General features: G+C 41.5%; 1 protein-coding gene across 2 annotated transcripts in view; it reads right to left on the bottom strand.

The window, feature by feature from the left end:
- Positions 1-25008, bottom strand: part of LOC110496108 (choline transporter-like protein 4) — a 44215-nt gene extending 19207 nt beyond the window's left edge. The window contains exons 1-8 of one of the 2 annotated variants that reach the window (XM_036952636.1): positions 24869-25008; positions 24692-24785; positions 17558-17606; positions 10216-10289; positions 7767-7845; positions 7355-7454; positions 6960-7091; positions 2527-2587 (exon numbers count right to left, since the gene is read on the bottom strand). In XM_036952636.1, the coding sequence (XP_036808531.1) occupies positions 2527-2587; positions 6960-7091; positions 7355-7454; positions 7767-7845; positions 10216-10289; positions 17558-17606; positions 24692-24737 (541 nt within the window). In that variant the 5' untranslated portion in view covers positions 24738-24785; positions 24869-25008. Of the gene's footprint in view, positions 1-2526; positions 2588-6959; positions 7092-7354; positions 7455-7751; positions 7846-10215; positions 10290-17557; positions 17607-24691; positions 24786-24868 lie in introns of those variants that run through there. The other variant, XM_021571808.2, reaches the window with a different exon arrangement.
- Positions 25009-25197: the final 189 nt, after the last annotated feature.

Here is a 25197-nt window from a genome sequence, read left to right as displayed (position 1 = left end):
GCACAGCTATTTTCACGTCTCTCCAGAGTAGAGGTTGACCGATTATGACTTTTCAACGCCGATACAGATAATTGGAGGACCAAAAAAGTTGATACCGATTAAATCGGCCGATTAAAAAAATAAAATGTATTTGTAATAATGACAATTACAACAATACTGAATTAACACTTATTTTAACTTAATATAATACATCAATAAAATCAATTTAGCCTCAAGTAGATAATGAAACATGTTCAATTTGGTTTAAATAATGCAAAAACAAAGTGTTGGAGAAGAATGTAAAAGTGCAATATGTGCTATGTAAGAAAGCTAACGTTTCAGTTCCTTGCTCAGAACATGAGAACATATGAAAGCTGGTGGTTCCTTTTAACATGAGTCTTCAATATTCCCATGTAAGAAGTTTTAGAAGAAGAAGAAGAAGGTTGTAGTTATTATAGGACTATTTCCCTCTATACCATTTGTATTTCATTAACCTTTGACTATTGGATGTTCTTATAGGCACTTTAGTATTGCCAGTAACAGTATAGCTTCCGTCCCTCTCCTCGCTCCTCCCTGGGCTCGAACCAGCAACACAACGACAACAGCCACCACATCGAAACAGCGTTACCCATGCAGAGCAAGGGAAACAACCACCAAGGCTCAGAGCGAGTGAAGTTTGAAAAGCTATTAGTGCACGCTAACTAGCCAGCCATTTCACTTCGGTCACACCCGCCTCATCTCGGGAGTTGATAGGCTTGAAGTCATAAACAGTGCAATGCTTGACGCACAACGAAGAGCTGCTGGCAAAACGCACGAAAGTGGTGTTTGAATTAATGTTTACGTGCCTGCTTCTGCCTACCACCGCTCAATCAGATAAGATACTTGTATGCTCAGTCAGATTATATGCAACGCAGGACACGCTAGATAATATCTAGTAATATCAACCATGTGTAGTTAACTAGTGATTATGATTGATTGTTTTTTATAAGATGAGTGCTAGCTAGCAACTTACCTTGGCTTACTGCATTCGTGTAACAGCCAGTCTCCTTGTGGAGTGCAACGAGAGAGAGGCAGGTCGTTATTGCGTTGGACTAGTTAACTGTAAGGTTGCAAGTTTGAATCCCCCGAGCTGACAAGATGAAAAATCTGTCTTTCGGCCCCTGAACGAGGCAGTTAACCCACCGTTCCTAGGCCGTCATTGAAAATAAGAATGTGCTCTTAACTGACTTGCCTAGTTAAATAAAGGTGTAAAAAAAAAATATATATATATTTTATCAGCAAATCGGTGCCCAAAAATACAGATTTCCGAGTGTTATGAAAACTTGAAATCGGCCCTAATTAATCGGCCATTCCGATTAATCGGTCAACCTCTACTCCAGAGATGTGATCAGGGTTTAAGTCCAGACTTTAGCTGGCCACTCAAGGAGACTTGTCCCGATGCCACTCCTGCGTTGTCTTGGGTGTGTGCTTAGGGTTGTTGTCCTGTTGGAAGGTGAACCTTCGCCACAGACTTAGGCCTGAGCACTCTGGAGCAGGTTTTCATCAAGGATCTCTCTGTACTTTGCTCCGTTCATCTTTCCCTCGATCCTGACTAGTCTCCCAGTCACTGACGCTGAAAACCATCCCCACAGCATGATGCTGCCCCCACCATGCTTCACCGTAGGGATGGTTCCAGGTTTCCTCCACATGTGATGCTTGGCATTCAGGCCAAAGAGTTCAATCTTGGTTTCATCAGACCAGAGAATCTTGTTTCCTTTAGGTGGCTTTGTCAAATTCCAAGCGGGGTTTCATGTGCCTTTTACTGATTAGTGGATTCCATCTGGCCACTGCAGAGATGGTTGTCCTTCTGGAAGGTTCTCCCATCTCCAGAGGAACTCTGGAGCTCTTTCAGAGTGACTACCAAGGCCCTCCTCCCCCAACTGCTCAGTTTGGCTGGGCAGCAAGATCTAGGAAGAGTCTTGCTGGTTTCAAACTTCTTCCATTTAAGAATGATGGAAGCCACTGTGTCCTTGAGGACCTACAATGCTTCAGAAATGTTTTGGTACCCTTCCCCAGATCTTTGCCTTGACACAATCCTGTCTCGGAGCTCTACGGACAATTCCTTATGGCTTGATATATGCTCTGACATGCACAGTCAACTGTGGGACCTTATATAGACAGGTGTGTGCCTTTCCAAATCATGTCCTATCAATTGAATTTACCACATGTGTACTCTAATCAAGTTGTAGAAACATCAAGGATGATCATTGGGAACAGGATGCACCTGAGCTCAATTTCAAGTGTCATAGCAAAGGGTATGAATACTTACGTCAATAAGGTATCCGTTTTATATTTTTAATACATTTGCAAACATTTCTAAAAACCTGTTTTTGCTTTGTCACCATGGGTTATTGTGTGTAGATTGATGAGGATGTTTATTTTACTTAATCCATTTTAGAATAAGGCTGTAACATAACAAAATGTGGAAAAAGTCAATGGCACTGAAAACTTTCCGAATGCACTGTATGTAATTATGAAAGTGAATATGAAAAAGCAAGGGTCACTCACCAGAGATAGTAGGAGTGTAGAAGAACGGACACAGCTCTTGATCCACAATTTCCTTAACTTTCTGTGGAAAATAAAAAAAGGTTAAACTACTAATTTTGGCTATTCAGAGTAAAAAAAAAAAACTAGGAAAACCCAAGGATAGGATTTCCAAAAGACAGTCCAAAGGCTTTGAGGAGTCACTGAAAACCATGATCAATGAAAGTCTATTTGAAAAAAAATTGAATTTACAAACCTCCGTAGTTATAGGTTATAGTTATAGGACGGAACTTTTTAAAATGCATTTATTAAAGCAAATTAATTAGGCAGATCAGCTATAATTTTGCAGATAGATTGTTTCCATCAATGTAATTGTCTGCATCATTTCCAAACTCCGATATATATATATACACACACGTGTGTGTGTGTGTGTGTGTGTGTGTGTGTGTGTGTGTGTGTGTGTGTGTGTGTGTGTGTGTGTGTGTGTGTGTGTGTGTGTGTGTGTGTGTGTGTGTGTGTGTGTGTGTGTGTGTGTGTGTATATATATATATATATATATATATATACACACACACATATACACATACATACATATATATATATACACATACATATATATATATATATATATATATACACATACATATATATATATATATATATATATACACACACATACACACACATACACACATACACATATACACATACATATATATATACATACATATATATATATACACACATACATATATATATATATACACATATATATACATACATACACACATACATATATATATATATATATATATATACATACACACACATACATATATATATATATATATACACATACATATATATACACATACATATATATACACATATATATATATATATACATATATACATATATACATACATACACATACATACATACGTGTGTGTGTGTGTGTGTGTGTGTGTGTGTGTGTGTGTGTGTGTGTGTGTGTGTGTGTGTGTGTGTGTGTGTGTGTGTGTGTGTGTGTGTGTGTATATATACAGTGCCTTGCGAAAGTATTCGGCCCCCTTGAACTTTGCGACCTTTTGCCACATTTCAGGCTTCAAACATAAAGATATAAAACTGTATTTTTTTGTGAAGAATCAACAACAAGTGGGACACAATCATGAAGTGGAACGACATTTATTGGATATTTCAAACGTTTTTAACAAATCAAAAACTGAAAAATTGGGCGTGCAAAATTATTCAGCCCCTTTACTTTCAGTGCAGCAAACTCTCTCCAGAAGTTCAGTGAGGATCTCTGAATGATCCAATGTTGACCTAAATGACTAATGATGATAAATACAATCCACCTGTGTGTAATCAAGTTTCCGTATAAATGCACCTGCACTGTGATAGTCTCAGAGGTCCGTTAAAAGCGCAGAGAGCATCGTGAAGAACAGGAACACACCAGGCAGGTCCGAGATACTGTTGTGAAGAAGTTTAAAGCCGGATTTGGATACAAAAAGATTTCCCAAGCTTTAAACATCCCAAGGAGCACTGTGCAAGCGATAATATTGAAATGGAAGGAGTATCAGACCACTGCAAATCTACCAAGACCTGGCCATCCCTCTAAACTTTCAGCTCATACAAGGAGAAGACTGATCAGAGAAGAGGCCCATGATCACTCTGGATGTACTGCAGAGATTTACAGCTGAGGTGGGAGACTCTGTCCATAGGACAACAATCAGTCGTATATTGCACAAATCTGGCCTTTATGGAAGAGTGGCAAGAAGAAAGCCATTTCTTAAAGATATCCATAAAAAGTGTCGTTTAAAGTTTGCCACAAGCCACCTGGGAGACACACCAAACATGTGGAAGAAGGTGCTCTGGTCAGATGAAACCAAAATTGAACTTTTTGGCAACAATGCAAAACGTTATGTTTGGCGTAAAAGCAACACAGCTCATCACCCTGAACACACCATCCCCACTGTCAAACATGGTGGTGGCAGCATCATGGTTTGGGCCTGCTTTTCTTCAGCAGGGACAGGGAAGATGGTTAAAATTGATGGGAAGATGGATGGAGCCAAATACAGGACCATTCTGGAAGAAAGACCTGAGACTGGGACGGAGATTTGTCTTCCAACAAGACAATGATCCAAAACATAAAGCAAAATCTACAATGGAATGGTTCAAAAATAAACATATCCAGGTGTTAGAATGGCCAAGTCAAAGTCCAAACCAGAATCCAATCGAGAATCTGTGGAAAGAACTGAAAACTGCTGTTCACAAATGCTCTCCATCCAACCTCACTGAGCTCGAGCTGTTTTGCAAGGAGGAATGAGAAAAAATTTGAGTCTCTCGATGTGCAAAACTGATAGAGACATACCCCAAGCGATTTACAGCTGTAATCGCAGCAAAAGGTGGCGCTACAAAGTATTAACTTAAGGGGGCTGAATAATTTTGCACGCTCAATTTTTCAGTTTTTGATTTGTTAAAAAAGTTTGAAATATCCAATAAATGTCGTTCCACTTCATGATTGTGTCCCACTTGTTGTTGATTCGTCACAAAAAAATACAGTTTTATATCTTTATGTTTGAAGCCTGAAATGTGGCAAAAGGTCGCAAAGTTCAAGGGGGCCGAATACTTTCGCAAGGCACTGTATATGTGTATATATATATATATATATGTGTATGTGTATGTATATGTGTATATATGTGTATATATATATATATATATATATATATATATATATATATATATATATATATATATATATATATATATATATATAAATAAAAAATATAACACACACACACACACACACACACACACACACACACACACAGTACCAGTCAAAAGTCGACACCTACTCAATCAAGGATTTTATTTTTTACTATTTTTGACATTGTAGAATAATAGTATAGACATCAAAACAATGAAACCACATATGGAATCATGTAGTAACCAAAAAAGTGTTAAATTGAAATATATTTTATAAATGTATATTGTTCAAAGTAGCCACCCTTTGCCTTGATGACAGCATTGCACACTCTCAGCATTGCATTCTCAGCACTACATTCACTCAACCAGCTTCATGAGGAATGCTTTTCCAACAGTCTTGAAGGAGTTCCCACATATGCTGAGCACTTGTTGGCTGCTTTTCCCTCACTCTGCGATCCAACTCATCCCAAACCAACTCAATTGGGTTGAGGTCGGGTGATTGTGGAGGCCAGCCCATCTGATGCAGCACCATCACTCTCCTTCTTGGTCAAATAGCCCTTACCCAGTCTTGAGGTGTGTTTTGGGTCATTGTCCTGTTGAAAAACAAATGATAGTGGGACTAAGCGCAAACCAGATGGGATGGCATATTACTGCAAAATGCTGTGGTAGCCATGCTGGTTTAGTGCGCCTCGAATTCTAAATAAATCACTGACTGTCACCAGCAAAGCACCCCCACACCTCCTCCTCCATGCTTGACGGTGGGAACCACACATGCGGAGATCATCCGGTGTCTGTTACTTGAACTCTGAAGCATTTATTTAGGCTGCAATTTCTGAGGCTGGTAACTCCAAAGAACTTATCCTCTGCAGCAGAAGTAACTCTGGGTCTTCCTTTCCAGTGGCGGTGCTCATGAGAGCCAGTTTCATCATATTGCTTGATGGTTTTTGTGACTGCACTTGAAGAAACATTCAAAGTTCTTGAAATTTTACAGATTACTTTAAGACATGAATGTCAGTCAATGATGGACTGTTGTTTCTCTTCGCTCATTTGAGCTGTTCTTACCATAATATGGACTTGGTCTTCTACCAAATAGGGCTATCTTCTGTATACCACCCCTACCTTGTCACAACACAACTGATTGGCTCAAACGCATTAAGAAGGAAAGAAATTCCACAAATTAACAACCTGTTAATTGAAATGCATTCCAGGTGACTACCTCATGAGGCTGGTTGAGAGAATGCCAAGAGTGTGCAAAGCTGTCATCAAGGCAAAGGGTGGCTACTTTGAAGAATTTCAAATGTTAAATATATTTGATTTTCCCCTAACCCTGATTTATATTTGAAATATTTTTCAACTGTGCTGTGATGTGATGTGATGTTTTGGGGCGGCAGGGTAGCCTAGTGGTTAGTTAGAGCATTGGACTATTAACCGGAAGGTTGCAAGTTCAAATCCCCGAGCTGACAAGGTACAAATCTGTCGTTCTGCCCCAGTTAACCCACTGTTCCTAGGCCGTCATTGAAAATAAGAATTGGTTCTTAACTGACTTGCCTAGTTAAATAAAGGTAAAATAAAAAATAAAATAAATAAAATGTTTCACAAACGTTCTGAATCTTTCTATTCTCATAGATTCTACATATTGTAAATAGTTATTTTTTTTGCTAAGAGTATTATTAATCAATTGACTGACTTTTTATAATCACCCAGCAGTGTAATTAGCAGAGTTAGCTGCAAGTAAATGGATGGGACTTACCAGTGTAGTTCCTGCTAGGTCAAAGGATGGCACGCAGAGTGATTGGTTGAAGTAGTCTTGTGGCTTGGCATTCGGTAAGTAGGCAATAGGATTGAGAGCCCAGAACACATCTGGGCACTTTTCCACACACACCTGCAGGGTGAGGAATGAAGAGGTATTCACATTGTGACTGAAACCTGATGCCTGTCCCAGATATGCAGATACACATGACCATAAGAAAAAGGCCTCATACAAATAAAAATGTAATAAAAGAGAACTTGTATGAACGGGTTGGTGAAGACATTACATATAAATACAATTTGACCCAGGAACACACTGGGACATTGCAGATGTGCAGAGTTCCTTATTACTATTAGCCTTAGAAACTAGAACATTATGGTGTGATGTTAATGTACCTGTGTGGTGGGGCACTGTAACCCATTAAGGGTGGCGGCCATGATGTTGATTGATGTGACACATTTCAGTATGTCAAAGTAAAACACACTGGGTTGAGCTCTGGGAAAAGACAATGTAACAGTTTGTATTGTACTCACAGAATCCTAACTATGCATTGTAAATGAAATATGTAATATGACAGTTCAATATACTGTATAGTGAGGCATGCCAAGACTGAATTATTAACCCAGATGACATGTCTGACTGGATTGGCCAGATTTTCCACTTTTATCCATTGCATTTATGGCAAAAATGCATGATTAGTAAATTCACATTACATAGCCTCAAGTCTCCTAAACTTCTGAATAAAATTATACTTGGTTCATAAAGGATTTCAAGTTCAAACACATCACTGACCGCAGAGGTCCTTACTTATTGGGCCCGATGCCACAGAACATTCCAGTAGAGTTCCGTGGATAGAGGACATGTCGAGGATCACCATAAAGCCAGGCTGGTGGAAATATAAAAACAAAACATCAATATCTAAGCAGAGTGGTGGGGACCCCAATACATTTACCACAGTCAAAGAATACAAGGGCAAATGACCCATACATTTGTCAAAGGCAACCAAATTAACATACACTACCGTTCAAAAGTTTGGGGTCACTTAGAAATGTCCTTGTTCTTGAAAGAAAAGCTTTTTTTTGTCCATTAAATTAATTGATAATTAGAAAACCCTTTTGCAATTATTTTAGCGCAGCTGAAAACTGACGTTCAAAACTGGCCTTCTTTGGACTAGTTGAGTATCTGGAGCATCAGCATTTGTGGGTTCAATTACAGGCTCAAAATAGCCAGAAACAAAGACCTTTCTTCTGAAAATCATCAGTCTATTCTTGTTCTGAGAAATGAAGGCTATTCCATGCGAGAAATTGCCAAGAAACTGAAGATCTCATACAACGCTGTGTACTACTCCCTTCACAGAACAGCGCAAACTGGCTCTAACTAGAATAGAAAGATGGAGGCCCCAGTGCACAACTGAGCAAGAGGACAAGTACATTAGTGTCTAGTTTGAGAAACATACGCCTCACAAGTCCTCAACTGGCAGCTTCATTAAATAGTACCCGCAAAACACCAAAACATCAACGTCAACAGTGAAGAGGCGACTCAGGGATGCTGGTCTTCTAGGCTGAGTTGCAAAGAAAAAGCCATATCTCAGACTGGCCAATAAAAAAGATGGGCAAAAGATGAGACACTGGACAGAGAAAGATTGGAAAAAGGTGTTATGGACAGACAAATCTAAGTTTCAAGTGTTCGGATCACAAAGAAGAATATTTTTGAGATGCAGAAAAAATGAAAATATGCTGGAGGAGTGCTTGACGCCATCTGTCAAGCATGGTAGAGGCAATGTGATGGTCTGGGCATGCTTTGATGGTGGTAAAGTGGGAGATTTGTAAAGGGCAAAAGGGATCTTGAAGGAGGAAGGCCATCAGTCCATTTTGCAACGCCATGCCATACCCTGTGGACGGCGCTTAATTGGAGCCAATTTCCTCCTACAACAGAACAATGACCCAAAGCACAGCTCCAAACTATGCAATAACTATTTAGGGAAGAAGCAGTCAGCTGGTATTTTGTCTATAAATGGAGTGGCCAGCAGTCACCAGATCTCAACCCTTTTGAGCTGTTGTGGAAGCAGCTTGACTGTATGGTACGCAAAGAAGTGCCCATCAAGCCAATCCAACTTGTGGGAGATGCTTCAGGAAACACTGGGTGAAATCTCTTCAGATTATCTCAACAAATTGACAACTAGAATGCCAAAGGTCTGCAAAGCTGTAATTGCTGAAAGTGGAAGATTCTTCGACGAAAGCAAAGTTTGAAGGACACTATTATTTCACTTAAAAATAATTATTTATAACCTTGTCAACATATATTTCCTATCCATTTTGCAACTCATTTCATGTATATTTTCATGGAAAACAAGGACATTTATAAGTGACCCCAAACTTTAGAAAGGTAGAGTACAAAGCTCATTGACATCAACTACTTCATTTGGTTTTATATACTAAACCACTACCCCCCTCCTTTCAATAAAAGGCCTACTGTATATCCGATCAATGCACAAAATCCTTCCCCATTAATCAGATACTAAGCTATTGACATTGGCAATATATTCATATGACCTCCTTATCACGCAGCTCTATTGACTCAAGAAAAAGCAGAGTGAGTGCCTGCTGGAATGTGTTTGATGACAGGTCATGGATGTTGTGGGTGAGGGTGAGATTCTGCTTTGGAATTTCTCTTTGGAACCACTCTGGGTGGGAGTCAGAGGAGAGGGAGGCCTTTCGACCGAAAGACAAAAAGGATTAGAATATCAAGGCCATAGAGATACCTTATAATTATAGAGAAAGGTGAGGGTAGACTTTAAAGAGGAGAAAAGTCAGAAAATCATAGAACCAATGACAAGCTTATGTTACCAGCGCACTCTCGAAAATGGAGGTGCTGTTCTCACTTGTGAGTGGCGATTTGACGAGCTGTTGGAATTCAGGAAGGGATGATTATGTCACTGGGGTGATTACGTCACTGTTTTGTTTAGCCAGCATGGCCGGACTGTGCGTTCTGCCTGCAAATACTACATTTACATAAGGCATTATGGCGAGGACACCTGAGTTTCAAAATGGATGTAAGAGTCATAAAGAGAGATTGACAGCCAGAGAGAGATAATGCCAGGAATCAGACGTCATCTAATAGTGAGAGAGAAAGAGAGAAAGAGAGAAAGAGGCTGAGCGAGAGAGAGAAAAAAAATACAGCAACACATACAGAATGAGTATGTGTGTGTGAGAGAGAAAATGTGAGAGGTGGGAGGTGCGTAGAAGGCCCATCTTACCCAAAATCCCCACCGCCATGTAGCCAAGGATAACGACAATGAAGAGAACACAGCAGATGATGTCAGTGCAGCCTCTGAGGGAGAATGGAAATACAATGACACACATAGTGATTTTGAGCATTGATGTGGCATAGATGCCCCCAGGCTGAAAAATGTGTGACAGAAAGTGTGCCCACGAAAGGCACTTGAGACATACAATGGATAATTTGCACACAAAGATAGTGGTAGTTGTGGCTTTGTAGCTTGGTAAGCTCTGTAGGCCTTGTAGAGAGCAAGATACAACATTATTGAGAGAGAGAGAGGTAGTGAGCGCAGGGGCTCCTGAGTTCTTCTGCAAAAAGATAGAATTATAGTTGGATAAATTTAGATAAACTTGCATTTTTTTTTTCCACAAGGACTAACCTCAACATCAAAACCGTCAATCCAAATTCCATACATAAAACCTTGATTTTGGACAAAATTACCTGAATGGACTATTACTACCAAGGACTATCAAGAAAAAAAAACTTCTAACAAACCAAAACCTGCAGAAGAAACACAGCGGAACCTGGAAATACCATCCAACACAAAACAGAGCGAGTAATATTCAGTCTGAAGCTACTTTGAAGCCAAAAAGTAAATGACAATAATCTATAGGTAATTGTGTTATATAAAACTAAGTAAATAAGTATACTAAGCTACCAAGCTGCTAGGACAGAATAGACCAGGCTGCATCTTCAATTAGCACTGAAGTGTGAAGTCAGATGTGTGAAAACTCTTGAGCCCAACAATGGCAGGAGTTTCACAGCCCAGGACACTCCCCCAGAGAAAGAAGCCAGCAGAACAGCCCACCTCAGACACGGACCATAACGGGACAGACAACACAGGACCCACAAACCCAACAGACAACCCACCCCCTCCTATCAGCCCCCCTGTCAGCTCCCCTGATAGCCCTCTTGACAAACCCCCACACATCCACTAAGAACACAAAGCTAGAGATTGTGCTCCTCATTGACTCAAAATGGCAAATGCATTCAAGAGGACAAACTTTTTCCCAAACACAAAGTGGCTAAACTCTGGTGCCCAAACACTAGGCATGCCCTGGAGCTGTCCTGGAGCTGTCAGAGAACAGATTAGGGTTGAAAAAGCTTCTTCCACTTTCCCCAACACACAAGTGGTGATCTCCTCCCTGCTACCTTGAAAAAACATTCACCCTGCCACCATACAGCGAGTGAATGCAAGCATTTTGCGAGACTGTGCCTCAAAAGCTAATGTCTACCTGGCCCACCACTCCACCCTAGCCTTTACAACCAGGTCCACCTCTACAAGGCAGCAATCTCAACTTTTGCCAGGACCCTGAAGGACGTCACCCTCGAACCATAGCCCCAGCATCACACCCTGTCCAGACCAGCGAGACACCCTCCCAGACCTGCAAGACTCCCTCCCGAAGGACCTGAACCGAGAGAACCGACACCAAGAGGACCTACACACAGACCACAGCATCCCATCCACCAAACTACCAGGTGTGAAACAGGGAAGAGACTCATGGGGTATGGTCATTTGGTATAGAGCAGACCTAACCCACTCAAATTAAAATAATCAAAACAGGAACATTTTACATCTGGCTAGAAATGATCTCAGATAAAAAAAAATGTCATTGTGTGCTACCTATATCCCCCTAATAGAATCCCCATACTTTAACAATGACAGCTTCTCTATCCTAGAGGGGGAGATCAACAATTTCCAGGCCCAGGGACATGTACTAGTCTGTGGCGACCTAAATGCCAGAAATGGACAAAAACCTGACACCCTTAGCACATAGGGGGACAAACACCTACCTGGAGGTGACAGCATTCCCTCCCCCATATACAGTGGGGCAAAAAAGTATTTAGTCAGCCACCAATTGTGCAAGTTCTCCCACTTAAAAAGATGAGGCCTGTAATTTTCATCATAGGTAGTACACTTCAACTATGACAGACAAAATTGGGGAAAAAAAAATCAGAAAATCACATTGTAGGATTTTTAATGAATTTATTTGCAAATAATGGTGGAAAATAAGTATTTCGTCACCTACAAACAAGCAAGATTTCTGGCTCTCACAGACCTGTAACTTCTTCTTTAAGAGGCTCCTCTGTCATCCACTCGTTACCTGTATTAATGGCACCTGTTTGAACTTGTTATCAGTATAAAAGACACCTGTCCACAACCTCAAACAGTTACACTCCAAACTCCACTATGGCCAAGACCAAAGAGCTGTCAAAGGACACCAGAAACAACATTGTAGACCTGCACCAGGCTGGGAAGACTGCATCTGCAAAATGTAAGCAGCTTGGTTTGAAGAAATCAACTGTGGGAGCAATTATTAGGAAATGGAAGACATACAAGACCACTGATAATCTCCCTCAATCTGGGGCTCCACGCAAGATCTCACCCCGTGGGGTCAAAAGGATCACAAGAACGGTGAGCAAAAATCCCAGAACCACACGGGGGGACCTAGTGAATGACCTGCAGAGAGCTGGGACTAAAGTAACAAAGCCTACCATCAGTAACACACTACGCCGCCAGGGACTCAAATCCTGCAGTACCAGACGTGTCCCCCTGCTTAAGCCAGTACATGTCCAGGCCCGTCTGAAGTTTGCTAGAGAGCATTTGGATGATCCAGAAGAAAATTGGGAGAATGTCATATGGTCAGATGAAACCAAAATATAACTTTTTGGTAAAAACTCAACTCAACTGCCGAGTTGCATCCAAAGAACACCATACCTAATGTGAAGCATGGGGGTGGAAACATCATGCTTTGGGGCTGTTCTTTTGCAAAGGGACCAGGACGACTGATCCGTGTAAAGGAAAGAATGAATGGGGCCATGTATCGTGAGATTGAGTGAAAACCCCATAGAAAATCTTAGGAGGGAGTTGAAAGTCCGTGTTGTCCAGCAACAGCCCCAAAACATCACTGCTCTAGAGGAGATCTGCATGGAGGAATGGGCCAAAATACCAGCAACAGTGTGTGAAAACCTTGTGAAGACTTACAGAAAGCGTTTGACCTCTGTCATTGCCAACAAAGGGTATATAACAAAGTATTAAAATAAACTTTTGTTATTGACCAAATACTTATTTTCCACCATAATTTGCAAATAAATTCATTAAAAATCCTACAATGTGATTTTCTGGATTTTTTCCTCATTTTTGTCTGTCATAGTTGAAGTGTACCTATGATGAAAATTACAGGCCTCTCATCTTTTTAAGTGGGAGAACTTGCACAATTGGTGGCTGACTAATTACTTTTTTGCCCCACTGTACCTCCCTAGACAACTACGACAATATAACCAGCAAAAACGGGTCACAACTCCTGCAGCTCTGTCGGACGCTGGGTATCTACATAGTCAATGGTAGGCTTCGAGAGGACTTCTATGGTAGGTACACCTATACAGTGCCTTGCGAAAGTATTCGGCCCCCTTGAACTTTGCGACCTTTTGCCACATTTCAGGATTCAAAACATAAAAGATATAAAACTGTATTTTTTTGTGAAGAATCAACAAGTGGGACACAATCATGAAGTGGAACAACATTTATTGGATATTTCAAACTTTTTTAACAAATCAAAAACTGAAAAATTGGGCGTGCAAAATTATTCAGCCCCCTTAAGTTAATACTTTGTAGCGCCACCTTTTGCTGCGATTACAGCTGTAAGTCGCTTGGGGTATGTCTCTATCAGTTTTGCACATCGAGAGACTGACATTTTTTCCCATTCCTCCTTGCAAAACAGCTCGAGCTCAGTGAGGTTGGATGGAGAGCATTTGTGAACAGCAGTTTTCAGTTCTTTCCACAGATTCTCGATTGGATTCAGGTCTGGACTTTGACTTGGCCATTCTAACACCTGGATATGTTTATTTTTGAACCATTCCATTGTAGATTTTGCTTTATGTTTTGGATCATTGTCTTGTTGGAAGACAAATCTCCGTCCCAGTCTCAGGTCTTTTGCAGACTACATCAGGTTCTCTTCCAGAATGGTCCTGTATTTGGCTCCATCCATCTTCCCATCAATTTTAACCATCTTCCCTGTCCCTGCTGAATAAAAGCAGGCCCAAACCATGATGCTGCCACCACCATGTTTGACAGTGGGCATGGTGTGTTCAGGGTGATGAGCTGTGTTGCTTTTACGCCAAACATAACATTTTGCATTGTTGCCAAAAAGTTCAATTTTGGTTTCATCTGACCAGAGCACCTTCTTCCACATGTTTGGTGTGTCTCCCAGGTGGCTTGTGGCAAACTTTAAACAACACTTTTTATGGATATCTTTAAGAAATGGCTTCCTTCTTGCCACTCTTCCATAAAGGCCAGATTTGTGCAATATACGATTGATTGTTGTCCTATGGACAGAGTCTCCCACCTCAGCTGTAAATCTCTGCAGTACATCCAGAGTGATCATGGGCCTCTTGGCTGCATCTCTGATCAGTCTTCTCCTTGTATGAGCTGAAAGTTTAGAGGGATGGCCAGGTCTTGGTAGATTTGCAGTGGTCTGATACTCCTTCCATTTCAATATTATCGCTTGCACAGTGCTCCTTGGGATGTTTAAAGCTTGGGAAATCTTTTTGTATCCAAATCCGGCTTTAAACTTCTTCACAACAGTATCTCGGACCTGCCTGGTGTGTTCCTTGTTCTTCATGATGCTCTCTGCGATTTTAACGGACCTCTGAGACTATCACAGTGCAGATGCATTTATACGGAGACTTGATTACACACAGGTGGATTGTATTTATCACCATTAGTCATTTAGGTCAACATTGGATCATTCAGAGATCCTCACTGAACTTCTGGAGAGAGTTTGCTGCACTGAAAGTAAAGGGGCTGAATAATTTTGCATGCCCAATTTTTCAGTTTTTGCTTTGTTAAAAAAGTTTGAAATATCCAATAAATGTCGTTCCACTTCATGATTGTGTCCCACTTGTTGTTGATTCTTCACAAAAAAATACAGTTTTATATCTTTGTTTGAAACCTGAAATGTGGCAAAAGGTCGCAAAGTTCAAGGGGGCCGAATACTTTCGCAAGGCACTGTATGTTCCGGGATTCCTCCAATGGCATTGAAGAGTACACCACATCAGTCATTGGCTTCATCAATAAGTGCATCAATGACGTTGTCCCCACAGTGACCGTAAGTACAAACCCCAACCAGAAGCCATGGATTACAGGCAACATCTGCACTTAGCTAAAGGCAAGAGCTGCCGCTTTCAAGAAGTGGGACTCTATCCCAGACTCTAACCCAGCTTATAAGCTTATAAGAAATCCTGCTATGCCCTCCGACGAACCATCAAACAGGCAAAGTGTCAATACAGGACCAAGATCGAATCGTACTACACAGGCTCTGACGCTCATCGGATGTGGCAGGGCTTGCAAACCATTACAAACTACAAAGAGAAGCACAGCTAAGAGCTGCCCAGTGACACAAGCCTACCAGATGAGCTCAAATACTTTAAAAAAAATGTGTTTTAAATACTTATATTTTAGCTTGTCTATTTTAGCTCGAGGCAAATAACACTGAAACATGCATGAGAGCATCAGCTGTTCCAGACGACTGTGTGATCACGCTCTCTGTAGCCGATGTGATTAAGACCTTTAAACAGGTCAACATTCACAAGGCCGCAGGGCCAGATGGATTACCAGGACGTGTACTGCGAGCACGCGCTGACCAACTGGCAAGTGTCTTCACTGACATTTTCATCCTCTCCCTGTTAGAGTCTGTAATACCAACATGTTTTAAGTAGACCACCATAGTGTCTGTGCACGAAGGTAACCTGCCAAAATGACTACCGCGTCGGTAGTCATTTTGGCAGGTTACCTTCGTGCACAGACACATCTGTAGCCATGAAGTGCTTTGAAAGGCAGGTCAAGGCTCATATCAATGCCATTATCCCAGAAACCCTAGACCCACTTCCATTTGCATACCGCCCTAACAGATCCGCAGATTATGCAATCTCTATTGCACCCTTTCCCAACCCTTTCCCAACTGGACAAAAGGAACACCTATGTGAGAATGCTATTAATTGACTACAGCTTAGCCTTCAACACCATAGTGCCCTCAAAGCTCATAAATAAGCTAAGGACAGTGAGATTAAACACCTCCCTCTGCAACTGGATCCTGGACTTCCTGACAGGCCACCCCCAGGTGGTAAGGGTAGATAACAACACATCCACCACGCTGATCCTCAACACAGGGGCCCCTCAGGGGTGCGTGCTCAGTCCCCTTCTGTACTCCCTGTTCACTCATGACTGCACGGCCAGGCACAGCTCCAACACCATCATTAAGTTTTCCGATGACACAACAATGGTAGGCCTGATCACTGACAACGATGAGACAGGGCAGAGACCTGGCCATGTGGTGCCAGGACAAAAACCTCTCCCTCAACGTCATCAAGACAAAGGAGATGATTGTGGACTACAGGAAAAAGAGGACCGAGCACGCCCCCATTCTCATCGACGGGGCTGTAGTGGAGCAGGTTGAGAGCTCCAAGTTCCTTGGTGTCCACGTCACCAACAAACTAACATGGTCCAAGCACACCAAGACAGTTGTGAAGAGGGCACGACAAAACCTATTCCCCATCAAGAGACTGAAAAGATTTGGCATGGATCCTCAGATCCTCAAAAGGTTCTACAGCTGCACCATCGAGAGCATCTTGACTGGTTGCATCACTGCCTGGTATGGCAACTGCTCGGCCTCCGACCGCAAGGCACTACAGAGGGTAGTGTGAACAGCCCAGTACATCATTGGGGCCAAGCTTCCTGCCACCCAGGACCGCTATACCAAGCGGTGTGAGAGGAAGGACCTACAAATTGTCAAAGACTCCAGCCACCCAAGTCATAGACAGTTCTCTCTGCTACCGTACAGCAAGCGGTACCAGAGCACCAAGTCTAGGTCCAAGAGACATCTAAATAGCTTCTACCCCCAAGCCATAAGACTCCTGAACACCTAATCAAATGGCTACCCAGATTATTTGCATTGACCCCCCCCCCCCCCCCCCCCCCCTTTACGCCACTACTACTCTCTGTTGTTATCATCTCCTTTTAATAAAACTCTGTACATATTACCTCAACTAACCAGTGCACCCGCACATTGACTCTGTACCGGTACCCCCCCTGTATATAGTCTCGCTATTGTTATTTTTCTGCTACTCTTTAATTACTTGTTACTTTTATTTCTTATCCATTTTTTTTAACTGCATTGTTGGTTAGGGGCTCATAAGTAAGCATTTGTGACTAATAAAATTGGATTTATTTCACTTGCTTTGGCAATGAAAACATGTTTCCCATGCCAATAAAGCCCCTTAAATTGAAATTGAATTGAAAGAGAATTAGTGGAAAAGGCTACCTTTTCCGAACAGGTCCATTGAAGGTGGGGTCATACTGAGCAGGTTCCCCTGAAAAGAAAAGGCAGTGAGATAATGGGTCAATAACAGAATTAAAATATATTTTCTGAAGGTATTTACAATGACTTAACACAAACACCTGATAGCAGTGTGTTAGTTCCTTGTTTACACACTACACAGATCAGATCGAATACATAGGGAAAACATCTCTTGGTAATGGCAATTTGCATTGATATTCAAAAGAGCTCCACTGTGCATGAGAGTCTATGGAGAGAATTGCGTGTGTGAGTTTGAGGGTTCGTTGAGGGCGGGGGGGTGTTGCTATGCAGCGAGAGTGGCCTTTGTTAGTATGCAACTCATCGGGTTGAAGAGCGACAGTCTTCCGCTTGAGGAGGAGGAAATGTAGCAAAAACAATAAGACCTTGACACATCTTTATAGGTCGAACAATCTGTACATACACTGGAGAGTTTTGGGGGTGATGATGATTGGGTTACGGGAATTACATTGCTTAGAGTCACTTTCTGGAACACTAGGGCAACTCTTAAGAGTTGGCCAATGAAGAAAAATAGAGAGCAAGATATGGTGAAATAGAATTATTAAGATATACATCTTTCATCATTCTTCTCTTTTAATCTCTACATTGCATAAGTCAATGTTTTTATAGCAAATTTGACGGTTTACGCACCCTTAAAAGTAAGGTAGCCTTAAACTAAAAAGAATGAGCAGTATGTGATAAGGGAGATTTGAATTGAATTTGAATTCAAAGATGGAGGGACTAGGCTCAAAGCAGAGCAGTGACTTTTGAAAGGGATCTCCCAAAAATATTCCATCAGACATTTTCCACTGAAACCCTGTGTGTCATGGTCACTCACAACTAGGGCCGGGACAAAACCAGTATCACTTTGCACGTTAGTATCGTGGCAAGGAACCAAAACAGCCCTAATGTTGGAAACAAAGATCATTATGTTGTCATCCAGAGTCATTTATTTATAGGGCTCCGAGTGGCGCAGCGGTCTAAACACTGCATCTCAGTACTAGAGGTGTCACTACACCTCCAGGCTGTACCACAACCGGCCGCGATTGGGAGTCCCATAGGGCGGTGCACAATTGGCCCAGCGTTAGAGGTTTGGGTGGGGTAGGCCGTCATTGTAAATAAGAATTTGTTCTTAAATGACTTGCCTAGTTAAATGTTTTATTTTAAATGTGTTTATTTTCCAAGCTATAGAACACAATATTTACATACAGCAGGTATTTAAAAAAGGACCACAAGAGTTGGATCTCCTTCGTGTTTTCATTTTTGCAACGGAAAAATTATTACGATACTGATATCGTCAAAGCCCTACTCAAAATGGACAACATTCCCCTTATCACAGTAAGCAATTACCTTTGCTTGGTTTATATTCTACTTAGCAAGCCAAACATTTCTAAGAGATGTTGTTCTTGGTCTCATAGACTCCTCACAATAAACCAATCGAAATCCCAGAATAAAATGCCTTCATAAAATGACAAATTAAAGATACAGCACCTGTTGAACCTTGCACTTCTGTCCAAGGAATATGCAGTTGAGCGTGCTGTTTATTTTTTTTATTTCAATTAGGCTACTATAGGATAAAGTATCAGCCCAAGTCTAGTTGGACATTACACCATTCACTGATTGGAAGCATGTCTACAAAGAAGTCAGCATCTATGGCTTAGAGTTAGTGAAATTACATTACAATGTAGGCCTGTTCATTAGGTCCATGGCCTACAATGTCTCACACTGCGGTATAATCTAAAAAGCACTAAATATCAAATAAATGAATCATGCTTAATTGACTTAATATATTCCCTATTAACTATTATCGGACGAAACCTTTACATCCTATATACCTACTAATCATGTTTCATGGAAGCTCAATGTTTTAGTAACAACTTCATGGAGATTAGTGAAAACTGAAGCTTTGTAGTGAGTACACAATAAAAGGTATAGGATATTGACAATCATACTGTTTGTTTTGCGGCTACTAAGTACAAGGCCTACTGTATGAAAGATTTAGACTGAGGCATGCAGTTGGCTTCCAACTGACAGAATACACATAACCATAAACATCTAATAGAATATTCAATATAGCATCCACTGCATTTTCAGCTAAGCCTTGTACACAAAGTCAGAGACTCGATTTGCTTGCCCCCAAACAAAGAAACCTGTTCCTCTGCCTCATTGCCGGCTATAAATGAATATCAGATTACAGTAGAATACAAGGCTGTCTGTTTAGGGCAAATCACAACCTGGAAACTGAATGGCAGTGACCCTTTCCTGGTGTCGTGTTTATACTCCCTGCTTTTAACCACCGTCTGATCCCATAAAGAATAGAAATGTTTGGACCCTACAAAACTTGAACCTCAGTCGTAAGGGCATTTTTACTAATATTAAAGGCCCAAACAATGTGTATGTCTGTAGGTGATTTCAATTCATTTGGCTCGACTTTGGATAGAGTGGTGACGTAAAAGAATCACCACATTTTTTTGGTCCAATTTAGAGCCTGACAGGTATATCGGTTCACCAATATTATCGTCAAATATTAGCCTTTCACCATTATAAAATCAGTACCTGCAGATACCCTATTTATTGAATATCAGGTTATCGCATGCTTATTTGAACATTTGCAGGCATTTTCGTGATGCCATTATTGTCAATGTAAGAAATCAACAACTGAAGCATATTTCTTGGACAGTTGCTCTTTGGGATGACAATTTATGAGAACTCTTTGTGGAAAAATGACACTTTAATTTCCCCTTTGTAAAACAGTATATTGGCAGATACTTTTGTATATATAGTGTATGTGGACACTCCTTCACATTAGTGGATTCAGCTATTTAAGCCACACCTGTTGCTGACAGGTGTATAAAATTGAGCACACAGCCATGCAATCTCCATAGACAAACATTGGCAGTTTTAATAGCCTTTCTGAAGAGCTCAGTGACTTTCAACATGGCAGCGTCATAGGATGCCATCTTTCCAAAAGTAAAATGTCTGCCCTGCTAGAGCTGCCCTGGTCAAATGTAAGTGCTGTTATGCGAAGTGGAAACGTCTAGGAGCAACAATGGCTCAGCCGCTAAGTGGTAGTCCACACAAGCTCTCAGAACGGGACTGCCTAGTACTGAAGCGCATAGCGCAAAATGGTCTGTCCTCGGTTGCAACACTCACTACTGAGTTCCAAACGACCTCTGGAAGCAACGTCAGCACAAGAATTGTTCATCAGGAGCTTCATGAAATGAGTTTCCATGGCCGAGCAGCCGCACACAACCCTAAGATCATGCACAATGCCAATCGTCGGCTGGAGTGGTGTAAAGCTCGCCACCATCGGACTCTGAAGCAGTGGAAACGTGTTCTCTGGAGTGATGAATCACGCTTCACCATTTGTAAGTCTGACGGACTAATCTGGGTTTGGCGGAGGCCAGGAAAACGCTACTGTCGGGATAGGGTTCGGGATTGGCCCCTTCGTTCGAGTGACGGGAAATCTTAACACTACAGCATACAATGACATTCTAGACGATTCCGTGCTTCAAACTTCCAAACATTTTCCTGTCTCAGCATGACAATGCCCCTGCGCACAAAGCGAGGTCCATCCAGAAATGGTTTGTCGAGATCGGTGTGGAAGTACTTGACTGGCCTACACAGAGCCCTGATCTCAACTCCAATCCAACACCCTCGGGATGAATTGGAACGCCGACTGCGAGCCAGGCCAACTCAGCAAAAAAAGAAACATCCCTTTTCAGGACCCTGTCTTTCAAAGATAAGTCGTAAAAATCAAAATAACTTCACAGATGTTCATGGTAAAGGGTTTAAACACGGTTTCCCATGCTTGTTCAAATGAACATGGACCTGTGGAACGATCGTTAAGACACTAACAGCTTACAGACGGTAGGAAATTAAGGTCACAGTAATAACTTAGGACACTAAAAAGGCCTTTCTACGGACTCTGAAAAACAACAAAAGAAAGATGCTCAGGGTCCCTGCTCATTTGCGTGAACGTGCCTTAGGCATGCTGCAAGGAGGCATGAGGACTGCAGATGTGGCCAGGGCAATAAATTGCAATGTCCGTACTGTGAGACGCCTAAGACAGCGCTACAGGGAGACAGGACGGACAGCTGATCGTCTTCGCAGTGGCAGACCACATGTAACAAGGATCCAGCACAGGATCGGTACATCCGAACATCACACCTGCGGGACAGGTACAGGATGGCAACAACAACTGCCCAAGTTACACCAGGAACGCACAATCCCTCCATCAGTGCTCAGACTGTCCGCAATAGGCTGAGAGAGGCTGGACTGAGGGCTTGTAGGCCTGTTGTAAGGCAGGTCCTCACCAGACATCAACAGCAACAACGTCGCCTATCGGCACAAACCCACCGTCGACGCTGGACCAGACAGGATTGGCAAAAAGTGCTCTTCACTGACGAGCCGCGGTTTTGTCTCACCAGGGGTGATGGTCGGATTTGCGTTTATCGTCGAAGGAATAAGCATTACAGCGAGGCCTGTACTCTGGAGCGGGATCGATTTGGAGGTGGAGTGTCCGTCATGGTCTGGGGCAGTGTTTCACAGCATCATCGGACTGAGCTTGTTGTCATTGCGGGCAATCTCAACGCTGTGCGTTACAGGGAAGACATCCTCCTCCCTCATGTGGTACCATTCCTGCAGGCTCATCCTGACATGACCCTCCAGCATGACAATGCCACCAGCCATACTGCTCGTTCTGTGCGTGATTTCCTGCAAGACAGGAATGTCAGTGTTCTGCCATGGCCAGCGAAGAGCCCGGATCTCAATCCCATTGAGCACATCTGGGACCTGTTGGATCGGAGGGTGAGAGCTAGGGCCATTCCCCCCCAGAAATGTCCGGAAAATTGCAGGTGCCTTGGTGGAAGAGCGGGGTAGCATCTCACAGCAAGAACTGGCAAATCTGGTGCAGTCCATGAGGAGGAGATGCACTGCAGCACTTAATGCAGTTGGTGGCCACACCAGATGCTGACTGTTACTTTTGACCCCCCCCCCCCCCCCAGTTTTTTCAGGGACACATTATTCCATTTCTGTTAGTCACATGTCTGTGGAACTTGTTCAGTTTATGTCTCAGTTGTTGAATCTTGTTTAGTTCATACAAATATTTACACATGTTAAGTTTGCTGAGTTTAGTTTTGATGTCTCACTATTATACTACAATGTAGAAAATAGTAAATATAAAGAAATATAGTAAACATAACATAGTAAATATAAAAAACCCAGGAATGAGTAGGTGTGTCCAGACTTACTGTATATGGTAGAATAATGCTTTTTTAATGTCAGTATTGCCTTGTAAATTAAGCTTTATGCCTTATGTGAATTAATTCATTTTACATTGAAATATCTGCCTTTGATATGTAAAATCTCATGACCCTGATCAGCTAAACACATAATATTTGATGAACCATAAATCTGACATATTGCCTGTATTATCTTTTGGAGTCAGATAATTCATTTAATGGGCTAATTGCTTAGATCACATGTGAGGTCTATATAATATGCATATATACCAAATATGTATCCCCACTACAAGGATATACAGTAGCTAGCCTCATCTTCCATCACCCATTCCTTTTCTCAGTTCACTATTTTGTGGAGATGTAGCTAAATTTTACTAATAAATAATTATAACCTGATAGCGCCGCTAAAAAAATTGATGACACAGGTGACCTCAGAGACATGTTGTTGTTCTAACAGTATCTCACATGAACAAAAACCAGACTAGGTCCAGCACCTTTGTAACTATATTCCTAAAAGCAGCAGAAGTGTTCAAACTAGTGTGGTCTTTGTGTAGTTGAATCATTGCCTTTCAAACTTGGTTCTCCAATGTTCTTTGCGCTTAGGCCTGGCTCACCTCGAACTAATGACTGGTCAATGATTAGCAGGCCATTATTGTAGGCTTTTCAGTATTAACCACACAGTCTAGAGCAGGGGTGTCAAACATAGCAAACAGGATGGACAGACTGGACACTGGGGCCTTTACTTATCCAAGAGGCAGCTGAATTTACATGGAGTGGCTTTTTGAATACCAGGGTCTAGGATAAGTTTAGCCTCTGAGACATTTTGTGGATATGGGCCCTGGCCTTTACTTTGTTTAACTTGCTGCTCATTTACCCATGACGTTTACTCTCCTGTCTCCTCTTGCTCTCTACGCAAACTTAATTTGTTTACACAAGCATCCCGGTACTGTTTCAAAACTTCCAGACTGTCAATAGACTCCATTCATCTCTGCAAAAAACTGGAGTATGTCCCAAACGGCCCTATGGGTCCTGGTCAAAAGCAGTACACCATAAAGGGTGCAATTTGGGATACAACCCTTGAGTAAGGTGGACAGGTAATAAGACACACTAAGGCAGTGAGCCTTTATACACAGGCACTCCCAGAGATGGACATATGTAAAACATGGTTCCTTAGGAACACCACAACTCACAGAAGACTGAGAGAATGAATGCCTCACAACAAAACAGATTTTTCATACAATGAATATTCAAACTTCCTCCTCTAAATTTCCCCATTTAATGCAAAAACCTACATGAAAGCCATGGCATGCCATAGAATATCAGTGCCCTTCCGTTGTATTCAGCGGAGTTAGAAAGTTGATGTGATGTAGCCTGTAATGCTTACTGAAAATTGATTTTAAATCACAGATTGAAATGTAAAATTCTAAATGATTTTTTGCTGCGTTTATTTATAAATAATATATTTCCGAGTAAAATATTAAATAACCAAATGTATATGATTGAAGTATTTCTGTAAAATAAATCAATAATATATTTGCATTTTGAATGTCACGAAAACAATTAACTTTGCCTATAACTACATACAGTATATATGTACATCTTGAATAATAAGCAATTGACAATGTCACATTGTTATTAGGCTACTCAGATTTGCCGCCATCGGCTAAAGACCCAAATGTGACACCTCTGGAGAGGTAAGCCTAATAGGGGTCACCACTCATAAGGAACTGGAAAAAAGCAAATAGGTTAGGCTAGTGACAAATAAAAAAAATTCATTTAACAAAAATATGACACTATTCTGTGAGGTTAGACAAATACTAATCCAGGTAATGTAACGGGCGATGTGAAATGAACTCACCATATTCCGACGACTCCGAGTTCTCTTCCTTTAGGTTTTTACCCATTTTCAATCCTTCCCTCCACCTCTACTAGTTTATAATCGTGTAAAACGTCTAAATTGCCAGGTAAATCAAGTCGAAGTTTAATAATTTTTTAAAAAAAGTATAAAACAACGTTTTAAAGAGGCGTTACCTACACTTTATGCACAGAAAAAGCAAAGCGTTGAATAAATCTTTCTCCCTCGAGCTCCAGTAACTAGGGTTGTGACATCACGAACGCACCTGTTGTGTGACGCGCACCTGCCTGCACGCGCGGTGTAACATTCCCGCCCCTTGACCTCCCTTTACTAAATGCCCCCAGGCTGTTTGATGGGCCTGCATATAGTAAATTAAATTGCTTTTTTTCCTGATCATTTGGCTGTATGCCTATATAATATATTTATATTTAAAATACCTGAACAAACACATCTGATGACATTTCAGTTCAAAATGATCAAATTGTGTATGATAATGTTTGAGACATACA

Source organism: Oncorhynchus mykiss, chromosome 18 (assembly GCF_013265735.2).
Source record: "Oncorhynchus mykiss isolate Arlee chromosome 18, USDA_OmykA_1.1, whole genome shotgun sequence".
NCBI lineage: Eukaryota > Metazoa > Chordata > Actinopteri > Salmoniformes > Salmonidae > Oncorhynchus > Oncorhynchus mykiss.
Note: the sequence above shows the minus strand (reverse complement) of the source record. Positions and strands in the feature narration are given on the sequence as shown.